This window comes from Aplidium turbinatum, chromosome 14, assembly GCF_918807975.1.
Source record: "Aplidium turbinatum chromosome 14, kaAplTurb1.1, whole genome shotgun sequence".
Lineage (NCBI taxonomy): Eukaryota > Metazoa > Chordata > Ascidiacea > Aplousobranchia > Polyclinidae > Aplidium > Aplidium turbinatum.
This window is the reverse complement of record NC_137485.1, coordinates 19,874,185-19,886,088: the sequence shown is the minus strand read 5'-3', so window position 1 is coordinate 19,886,088 and position 11,904 is coordinate 19,874,185. Positions and strand designations below refer to the sequence as shown.

The window sequence follows — 11,904 nt, the reverse complement described above, 5'->3', positions numbered from 1 at the left end:
CTGTAGCCTACTCGGTTTTGAAATTATTTAGCAGCAAACAAAATACGACAAAATTGAACAAATGGAATGCAAACACATCACATTAACAAACAAGGCAAGTGTATACTTTACGGTTTACGGCAGGTGCAACTTAATAGAACCGCCCTGTCCACCGCTAACACATTCTCTACTCTCTACCAAGTACCAATGTCTCTACTCACTAATTAAAATTAAAACGAATATAGGTCAGCCTCTAAGTGATGATAAGTGATACTTTTATAATACCATTGAAATTGAATTTCCTTAAAATAATACTTTCTAAACCGGTCAAAACTTGCAGCCATTAAAAGGGCCAAATAAGGCCAGATTTTCTGGCCTTATTTGCATCAATTTTTGTAGGCCAACTGCAATTTAAAAAGGCCAGTTTTCTGGAATTTGGCCTAAAAAAAGGCCATCTGGCAACCCTGATCAATATCTCAAATTCACGTAGAAAGTAACTGTGACGCAATAAATGAAAGACAATTATGAAGTCATTCCAACAGGTGTTTAAAGCTGATGTAATATTTCCTGTTTAAACAGGCCCAAACAAGTCCAAACAAGTTTGACACAAGTCTATGAACGATGGTGCAATTTTGGCACATTTTCTAGCAACTTCCATGACGTAATATTCAGTAGACTTGAACGGTTTTATATGACGTTTGATTTGTACAGAGATTGGCCGTAACAGCAGGTTTCTTGTGAAACAATCACCCAGACGAGAGTGCACAATTATTTAAGCAAGACAGTTGTGAAAAAGTGAACTCTTTCACTATTGACCCATGATTGACTTTTGTGATTTGTCGCAAACGACTGAATTCCAATGTTTTCAAAACAAAACGATGTCCATCGCAAAAGAGATTGCAACAAAAAGTTTCAAGAAAGTCAAATCAAAAATCTATTTGTATTTCATTGGCTATTGTGCCACAGCATCACAATGCTTCAACAAATCGCTTATGACGTAAGAAGCCTATGAAATGCAGTCTTTTTTTTTCATTAAAAACTTATTTTCAAAAAATAAAGAGCCCAAAATGTAGATACTAAACTCATGTTCAGCAAACAAACGTTTCGAAAACTATACTGTCTTCATCTTCAGTGCTATAAATGTAAGCAATCCCTGATGCCCCATAGATTTAAATTGAATTGCGGCTGACGTCACAAAGACTCATCAACGTGTTGGTTAACGTTTGTTAACGTTGGTTAACGTTTGTTAACGTTGTTGGCTAGCGTTGGTTACTGGGCGTCATGAACGTAAGTTGAAAAGTCTAGGCTTACACATTGATAGTAACAACCAAAAATCTATTGTTGAAAATCTTTCTTCCAAAAAATTATCTAAAGTTCAACTGGACGTTCTTAACCGTGGATTAAATTTCTGTTTCTTTCCGTCCAAAATCAATTTTCGTAATGTGCAGGTTGAATTTGAAAGCCTTTACCAACAAATACGCAGTTTTCTGTCATTCCAACAACGTTTTAAATTCAAAACAACCCTAATAAATCTTTACAACAAGTATGTTTCTTCCTTTTTCTTTGAACGCAAAAGAAGCATTTTTGCTCCAACACTAGCTCAACAAGAAGCCATTGATGAACTCAGTAAAGACGATTCCATTGTAATTACCAAATTTGATAAAGGAAACGGTGTTGACATATTAGACAAATCAGATTATATTTCCAAGATGAACAGTATTTTGTAAGAGGAATCTAAATTTCAACCAACAGATACGGATGACAATATTATAAAACTTCACAGGTTTCAAAATCACTCACGTTATTTAAAAGCAGCTAAAGCACTTTCACCAGAAGATTATTCCAGAATTCGTCCTTCTTCTGCTACCACTCCCACTCTTTACGGACTTCCAAAAATTCATAAACCCAACATCCCACTAAGGCCTATCTTATCTTCAGTAGGTAGCTTCAATTATCAATGTGCTACATGGCTCAACGAAATTCTTTCACCTATTCGATCTCACACTACAAACTTAAAGGATACCTTTTCTTTTGTTTCTCTTATCGACCATGGCTCTTTTCCTGATAAAATTCTAACTTCTTTTGATGTAAAAAGTCTGTTCACTAACATTCCTGTAAATTTTACCATTGGCTTAATCTTACAACTAATTTTTACCAAAGACGTAAAAGAATTTCATGGTCTCAACAAGCGCCGACTTAAATCGTTATTGAAATGGGTAACCAAAAATACAACTTTTCAGTTCAATGGAAAATACTATAAACAAATAGATGGTGTAGCAATGGGAAGTCCCATTGCCCCACTCATGGCCGATGTTTTAATGAACTACGTGATAGACCAAGCTTTACTTCGTACTACCGAAATGGAAAAACCAACCTAAATTTGCCGCTATGTGGATGATATCTTCTTAATTTTTCCAACTTCCTCTTCTTCGACAAAGTTTTTTAAATTAATTAACTCCGTAAGAAAAGAGATATCTTTTACAAATCAAGCAGAAGTTGACAAGTGTCTACCTTTTTTAGACGTTCTCGTTAGTAGAACGGATGAAGGTAACATCAACACCAATGTGTATCGAAAACCTACACACACTGGACATTATTCCCTTTGGTCAAGCTTTGTTCCTTTTCACTACAAACGTAATCTCGTTAATTCTCTTCTTTCCCGAGCTTACCGCATCTGCAATTCATATTCTTCCATACATCAAGAATTTGAAATCATTAAAAAGATGCTTGGGCATAATGGCTACCCCAGAAAATTCGTAAATAAATGTATTGCAACTCTTTTGAACAGAGTACACAGCACTTCACCCAGCCAAAAATCATCTAAAGATCAAACTCGATTTTTAATCTTTATGCTGCCGTTTCTCGGTGACATGTCATACCAAATACGCAAAGAACTTCAACATTTAGCATTTCAACTAACCAAAGGAAAATTATCTATTCGTTTCGTCCACAAAACCACAGATCTTTCAAAGCGTTTTAATTTTAAAGACCGCCAATCCAAATTATCAAGCTCCAATGTAGTGTACCAACTGTCTTGTTCGTGTGGAGCAAATTATATTGGAGAAACAAAAAGGAATCTATACACTAGAATTTTAGAGCACAAACCGGATCATCAAAATTCAAAAGAATCTGAGGTTGCAAACCATTTGCGCACCAATGCAGATCACAAGATTAATTTTGAAGAAGTTGAAATACTAGGGAGAGGGGAGGACTCAAGGAAATTGAAAATTCTGGAAACGTTATTCATCAAAGAAAAATCTCCGCAATTGAACTTGGACTTGGCATCTGCACCATTATATTTATTTAATTGTTGAACTGATATACCGTATAGCACTTATTCTGACTTGTCAAACCCATCTCGTTGATCCAGTAAATTGTAATTTGTTTTTTCGTAAAGTCTTATCGTAAAATACTGACTTCTGTTACGCATCATTTCATGAAAAAACCTGACTTCTGTTACGTTTTTTACTTTCATAATAGCTTGTTGATGAGTCTTTGTGACGTCAGCCGCAATTCAATTTAAATCTATGCGGCATCAGGGATTGCTTACATTTATAACACTGAAGATGAAGACAGTATAGTTTTCGAAACGTTTGTTTGCTGAACATGAGTTTAGTATCTACATTTTGGGCTCTTTATTTTTTGATTAACTTATTTTCATTTCTACAGTAACATAAAGCAACTACCGTAATTGCATTACTGGCAACCTGTTTTACAGCAACGATATGAAATGTAGCTGTGGATATCAAATCAATGACACAACAAGTTCTGCAGCGCGACTGCTCACGCGGCAGCGCTTTGCAACTTTATTTTGTAGTTAGGACCTTGAATATCAAAATTACTTCACTCTCAAATATCCACGTGCACGTCACTGTCTATTTTTTCTTGCGATTTATTAGATTAGATAGTTAGACAGTGGTCGCCAAACTAGAAATCCTTTGTGTGTTATTTTCTAGTTAGAGCGTTTTTTAAGTTTTTTAGAATTTTTTTTACTTGAAGAAACAGAAACAGTGACAAATATGAATAACAAAAAAAAATAAAAAATAAAATAACAACTAAAGCTTTTGAGCATATGCTTGTGATAATTAAACGTATGTTCATGTTACAAACTGTGCATATTCCCAATTTGTAGACCAAATTGAAAATAAGTGAATACGAATGAATAGATATTGTACCAAAGAATATCTCAAAATGCGTTTCAATCATTTCCGCAGTACATATGCTTGTCGCCTTTCATACGGTCCAAAAACCACCACGAAGGCAAAATAAAAGGAAAGCTATTCGATGGCTGGCTTGCGTCGCACAACCCTATATCCCAATGATATGTTTGGACAGAGTTATGAAAACGAAGTTCTGCTTTTTTCAAAAAACCATGGGTGGTAGTTTGAAGCGTAGCTCTTTGTGACTAGCCTTACGGTCAAGCCTGTAGCGTAACTTGGGCTTTAAATTACAATCTATTACTTTAAAACGAATGTGCCATGAAACTTAAAAACATGGATTGTCTTTTCTGTCATTATTTGTATATCATAAAAAACAATGAAAACTATTAATACTACAAAAAGTGCTCAATGCTAAGCAAAAAGGCAAAGCAGAGCGAATTAAATCAAATAACTATATTTGATTTATATCAGAAAAAATGTACATTTAATGTATTGCCAGCGATTTTAAAATTTGAATGCTTTTTGTAATAAAATTAGGAAAATTCTCATTTCGGACAACGTCTTGTATGTGCCGTACAGAATTCGAAAAGTTTGACTAAGGCAAATAATTTTTTGTTCAACAAAATGCAAATTTAAGAAAGAAATAACCACTTTTTACTTGAAGCGTTCAACTAATTTGAGTTCTTCAAGTTTGCTCACAATAAAGAACGAAAACCGCATAACTTTTGGTTTCCGAAAGCTTAATGGAGACTTTAAGTTGTAAAGCTTTGAATTGGCCAATAGTCATTTTTGAAGAAGTGTCAAGAACAAGGCAATCGCTAAATTGTAATCGCTGCGATAGAGTAGGTGAAGCGTCGAAAGACCAAAGTCAACGTAATATAATTGAAAAATTTTTGATTCTACCAGCACAGTTCACTACAGATTATTCGCGACAGTGAAAGCTGTTTTGCTTTTACATCTGGCAACGATGAAGCGATGTTAAGGAAGGCAAGTTTCTTTCAGATGAAACTGCTGATCGCAATGGCATAACAGTTACAAATCTAAAAGCAATTTGTCGTTTCTTAAGCGTTCACCATCTATTTGCACATTAGCTGCAATGTAAACGTAATTAGACGTTGACTTTGCAGCAGATAGGTGCTAGGTGCAATGATCGTCATTTGAAACGACACATTTGACAGATTGGTTCAACTGGCTCCCACCAGCAAGGCTGCACACTTCACAGGAACCAAACTAAACTTGACATGTAAGGACGTGGGTTAAAATATTAAAAAATGGTCTATGAGAGATACAGATATATTCTGAACATTTTACTAATCTCATAACTGCTCTTTTCCACGAAATAGTGCGTATCAAGCCATCAAACTCATTGAGAACTCTTATTAATCTTAAATAACAAGCCTTAGAATAAAAGTGAAAACGTTCTTGTTCGCAGCTTACACTTCATTTTGTAGAAACAAAACACTTTTAAAAATGTTCGACAAAGCCAACAACTGACGAAAGATGGTATTTTTTTGTATTTTCATGTGTTGTTGGAAAACTGTGGCATTGGTGGTGAGAAAAGTCTTTGCCGCAAATCTTCTCGTTTAGCTTAAATTTAGAAAGTTAATAGGCTTAAATGTGGCCACTAAATGACTTTTGAACACATTACTTAAAAAATCTGGTATTTCATTATTTTTTTCATGGTATTGTATTTTTTCGCTTCTTTACAACGCATTTTTACGTTAAAGTAACCAACTTATTAAACTTACGTCATATTTTTAAATATGACCTGCTGCAACTGCAGTGAGATCGTGCTTGGTTTTATTTTGTTAATTATTTGAAACTGATAGATTTGTGTTTGAGAATCTATCACAATCCACCATGGGCTCTATCCAAGGGGGGAGGGGGTAAGGGGGGTGATCAACTGATCAAAATCACCCACTATCCGAAAATATCCGAAAATACCGAAAATTACCACTATCCGAAAACCCCCCCTATCCGAAATCACCCCCTCGAATTCTAAAAGTGGATAGAGCCCCTGCAATCCATGTAAAAATATTATATTTGTAATCATAAAGATGTCACAGATGAACCGTTGTCGTAGTGAACGCGATTACCAATCAACCATGAGTGGCAATCGAGCGTTTTTTTGGCATACCGTATGTTAAACTATCTACGTTGTCTTGGCGAGATTGAAGTCTGCGCAATGCTGCTAAACAAAAAAAAGGAAAAAAAAACTCTCGATAGTGATGTGAAACGGTCAACAGAGGACTTACTTCCCAAAGTAGCGTTATAGCGCAACAATAACCTGCGGTTACTACAACGTTAATTATGCAGTCACTGCTTACTTTGTTTTAAATGAACGGGTATAAAATTGTAGTTAGAATAACAATTCAAGATAAAAAGTAGCCTATACTCAGGTGTCAAGTAAACAAAAAAAAAACATTTAGGTTTGAAGATTTCGAAGTTTAAGCAGAATCGAAGACTTTAAGGCTGTAAAAATGTCTATGGTAAAAGCAATATTGCATTTTTTAACTCTTGATAATAACGGAATCGGCCCAAAGGCTTGACAGCCGAGTTCAAGAGTTCTCAGGCTGTGGTTCGATTCCTTTCAAGGCTTTCTTTCAAAAATTCTTACCTTCATCCATTTAAAGACATTGGTCTTTCAAGAAATTAAGTTTATACTTAGATGATCAGCATAAGAAGAACTTAAGTAGTTACAACTATTTTATAAATTCTCTCTGCTGCGTTAGAGTTTGTGAAGTATCAGACAAAGCAAAGGCGGATAAAATTTTTCTAAACAAGTGGAAAGGATCACAGCCAGCCCAGTTTCGTTTTGCTTTGTTATTAGAATTGGCGACACACAAATGGAGTGATGTGGTAGTATTTGTACGAATGTTTAAAGTTGGTCAATCATATGATTAAATGTATTTATCATTATCTTTAAATCAATACTTAAATCTGCATCACGCAAAAGAAATTTGTTCTCATAAGTTTTGCTTATTGTAAAAGAACTTAAAGTAGTCACTGAAAAAATACAGCCTATTGACCTTGCGAAGAAATACGCACACTGTCAAGTAGCTTTATTAAAAGTATTTAATATCAGAAACTTTTATTGTTTTTTAAATCTAAAGGTTATGTGTACTGTAGACCATTTCATTTTCAAGAAACCTCATATGTCTGTAATGCGTCTAGCGACTACAATGCACAACAAATCGTGGGATAACGTGATGAGTCCGGCTCAAATGTCTTCTTACAAGGTAAGGATTCGTTGACTGTTGCATTCAGTGTGATCGGTTTCAATTTCGGCATTAGGTTATGTCTGATTTCTTGGAATTCTATAAACAGGCACATTGGAAGAAGTTGTAAATTTTTGCCGCAAAATGAACCTTATTATTCTGCCTCGCTATTATGTTTTTCCGATGTAGAAGCACGTGTTCTGTTCACACATAGTCGCAAATAAGCAAAAATCATTTCTTGAAAACATTCAATGGATTCTGTTTTATTATTATCTTATTTCAACTACTTTAATGCCAAGAATTTCAAGATGTTTTTAAATTTTCGTTTTCATTTGTGCATCATCATCATCATCCGTTCAGTCGTTTACGACTCTCGGTCACTCTATACGTCATCTTTCTCCACATCTCTCGATCCCACTCTCGATCATTTGTGCAACTGTCTGACTGATATTCTCAAAATTAAATCTATTACAATATTTCTAAACTAATCTGGCAATTAAAAAAGGCCTCAAAAACTTTTAGTAAAATAAAATAAACCAAAGAAGGAAATTACTTCTGGCTGAAAACGCAAAGAGGCGATTTCGTTACAAACAAATTATGATGTCATCATTTACGCCTTTGATAGGTGTCATAATGGCTAGAAACACGTCACCAGTAATTAGAGTTTTCGAATCTTATTCGTTCAGAACTAACACATGTAGCCTACCGTTTTTCAACTTCGAAAAACATCCAATCAACATAAAAATGTGTTTTGGTCATTTAGAACTGATGTGGGTTTTGCAAACACAAAATCACTTTATTCCTCATGCTTTGAAAGTGACACCGATTCTCTCATCTGGCTGTTAGGCGTTTGTACTATTGTTGGCTTTGTGTGATATTCTTAGAGAGAAAGCAACAAGTTTTTTGAGAAAGATCAAAAACTTCAACTTTTTGAGCAGTCTATGTTCAGCGTTTAAACCAGTTGGCAGAAATCTTGCGTGAACTACTTTTTACTTTGCAACTAGGAATCAGATTACAGTGTTATTGTAATACAGATTTAAGCAACAGAGTGGTAGAAATGCAATGCCCTGCATTAAGATTTATCGCTATGGTTAGACAGAAATTTCCTTTCATAAACCCAACCTGCTTTAATTGTGTCGTGATAAGCTTGGACTCTTTTTGTGTCTTAAAGAGTGTTAAGTTAGTAACCCCAGATAGCTACGAACATTGTTGTAATATTTGCCAACGGTTATCAGATGGTTATCATTTCTTATTTGCGATAATTTTTGCTTTAGTCGCTAGGTTCGATAAAGAAAAATTAACAAGTGGATTATCCCGCCTCTCTGTTTTTGCATCTGTGTGACATTTGATTACATTACATCGATTAATTCCTGACAAAAATTAATGGTAAGGACCTTGGGTTGCTTAAATGTGAGAAGAGTTTCCTCTGAGCGTTTGCGATTGCTAATCGCTCTTTATTTGCTTTACCCACACCCCCCAGATAGCGCATGTCAATTGAGAAGATAAAGTTTTTTTGTTTCAGCCCGAATTAACAACATTCTGTAACTCTAATAAAGCGCATTGTGTTACAATAATGGCCTAGCTACTATGCTTGTTTGACGTTTGAGGCTGTTAACCATTAACTTTTAATTGACACGTGTTTTGCAAAACTACTGTCTTACGTGCTCTAAATGTTTTACTTGATACAAGATCTACTTTCTACAGGAAGGTGGGTATCAGGGTCAAGGCAAGTATAGTCATATATTAAAAAAAGCACTCAGTCATTTTTAGCTACCATTTTGGCTCCTTTGTGCTGGTTGTAGGCTAACGTCTAAATCACATTTTAAAACTGAAAGCTTAATGAAAGGAAAATGGCGTCACCAAAAGGTTTTAATTATGTCGCGAATGTGCGTGATAATGCGCGCCATTTTGAATATTATGTTTTCTTGTTGTTTGTGAGAACAAAAGTTTGCAAGAAAGGTTTCATAAAACCAAGACTCAATCTTTTGAGGGAAAGTGCAAAGCAAATGCTTGAAGGCTGATATCTTGGAGATGCAGCAGGCCTAAGTTAGGGAGCTGCTGAGCATTTTTGTGAACGATTGTTCGCTTTCTCCACCTGGCATCGACCCAGGTCTTCAACTTCATAGTGAAATTCTGATGATTGACAGGCGAGCTTTTGTCTTCACTAACCCTCAGTTATGTGATGTCAATAGACCTACACTGACGAATATTAATATTACGTTTTAACAAGGAATTGTAAGAAAAAGTGAAGCGAACGTTTTTTTTTGTTTTACTGCTCAGCAACCATTAGGCTGTTAAAGTGTTTTGCAAAATTGAAAAGCATCAGTATCGTTCAATGTTTCATTCAACATCATAACTGACCTGAAGTGGGGTCTGTGCGTACAGTTTGTGTTTTGCTTTAGCATCAAGTCTTTCGTCAAAAATACAGAAAAATCGAATTTGTTGTATTATTTTATGTTTTTTTGTCATTGTCATCAATATAAGATACCGGTGCACTAAAATGCTAAAGCCACAAACTTCCGTTGGTAAAAGTTATTATCAACAAATTGTTTCTGCTGCTGCTCGGGCTCTGATTCGCTTTTGTGAGACTGGTTGCTCATTTTGTTGCTTTCGATGTGTTTAAAATATCAACGTAAGACTCTGAATCAATATTAACCACCAAGTAAAACTCATCCAACGCGTCGTGTTGTCATATGGAAAAGCGTGGTTTCTGTTCTTGTTACGTTGCGCCATGACATCTGCAAAATAATTTTGCAAATGCATGAACAATGGATTTTGCATGGAAAGTTTTTGGTTTGGCATCCAATTTTGTTTAGTCAAGTGTTTTCATGGCTGTTCTCCAACTTTAAAAACAGTTCGATGTTTCAAGCGTTTGTTGCAATCGCAATCACTGTATTTGTCTGATTGATTGAATCTAGATCTGCGTTCTGGTGCAACTTTACTCTCAGCAACCTGACTCGTTTTGAAGGACCACGTTTCTGAGGATTAAAGAAACCTTACAAGTTTCCATTTGTGTGTTACTTAAAAAGCAATATAAGGAAAAAATTCTCCACAAGTTTCTTTTCGGTGGAAAAATATTGTTGGGATCATTTTTGTGATGAGAAAAAGTATAAAGATTGGAAAGAAAAGCTCTGGAATTATGCTTGACAGTGTTTGGACAGCGATGGCCGATGGTGATATCACAAACAGTGGCTTCTCGAATTTTTGCTTTGAGTTTTGCTTCTCAAATTTTTCAAAAACATACATGGAAACTCTGGCCAATGCGGCAACCACAACTTTATGCATTTGAAAATGAATACCGAGTAAAGTTTTGATCCATGACAGTTTTATAGATCACGTAACTAATTGATAAAGAAAAAAACAACATACCCTTGCGTTATTTTTATAGTATTTTATCGGTAACATGACGTAAAATCGACGGAATTTGTCAAAGATTGAGGAATTCGTGGGCGTGCACAGTTGGCATAACTTCAGGAGACTGGTTGTTGCTTCAGTGTGCTAAAGGAAGTAACAATCCCACTCTATAATGAAATTCATTCAATTGTGATACAGATCTTATGACTGGAAATTTGAAACAATAAATAGACTGTGTTGTGAAACCGTGTGCTTGCATTTTGCTAACCTCGTTTCCATTCAATTTACAATAATATTACCTTTTTGATTGTGCAGGCATTTACGTATTTGTTCTTCTTTTTAAGGATAATATAACTTTGTTCTGGGCTTTGAATGGTGGAAAATTGTTGTCTATTTAAAATATTTGGAAAGTTTTGGTGCCAAAACTCCTTTTATGAATAACCCCTTTCTAATATTCATATAATCGTTGATTGTTTTTCGTTTAGCTGACGTTTGAAAATAAGTTTTGATTAATGTGGTTCCCAATGTAAATTTTACACTCATTCAACGTTTGAAGAAATTAGATCGATGAGTTTTCTTTCATTGATTGGCAAGATTTCCAAGTGACCCTGTTGTTAATGCGATACATAGCTGAGGGGAAATTAATCCTATTTGTCATTCTCTCCTTTGTTGCAAGCTTTTATACAGTGAACTAAATGCAACCTTTCATATGACAGCAATTGTAAGAACCAAGAGAATATCTTTAAGGTTTACATCGTTCTAATGTCAAAAGACGTAAGAAATGGCAAATCGTAAGCTCTTGGTGAAGAAAGATGAAATATGCAACTTTCAATGCAGTGAAATCGTTAGAAAACGTTTTCGGCCATTCAGTTTTATTGCCTGTTGACTAATGATGGCGGGACTTATTCATTTCATAACCTTTTTATATCTATTATGCTCGCCTATAAATCGTAGCTCTCAAATTATGAAGGAAGACAGTGACGTCATGAGCTGTGAATTTTCCATCACGTTCCATAGAAAACGATCTTGTGTTAAAGAAACATGTCTCTCACCTATATGTGTTGACAAACAGACACGCCGCTTGAACGTTTAATTGAAGATTCACTGTATTTTGTTGACAAGTTTATATAGCCTCCTTTCAGCTATCTATTTCCGTCAAATTTCATATTTTGTTGTCAAATGGGTAATATACG

The 11,904-nt window shown here is 35.1% G+C and overlaps 1 protein-coding gene across 1 annotated transcript in view; it reads left to right on the top strand.

Annotated features, from left to right (window-relative positions):
• The first annotated feature begins 7,255 nt into the window (after positions 1–7,255).
• LOC145783202 (dachshund homolog 1-like) overlaps positions 7,256–11,904 on the top strand; it is a 49,220-nt gene continuing 44,571 nt past the window's right edge. The window contains exon 1 of the mRNA XM_082595003.1: positions 7,256–7,378. Coding sequence (XP_082451129.1) covers positions 7,256–7,378 — 123 coding nt within the window. The remainder of the gene's footprint in view (positions 7,379–11,904) is intronic.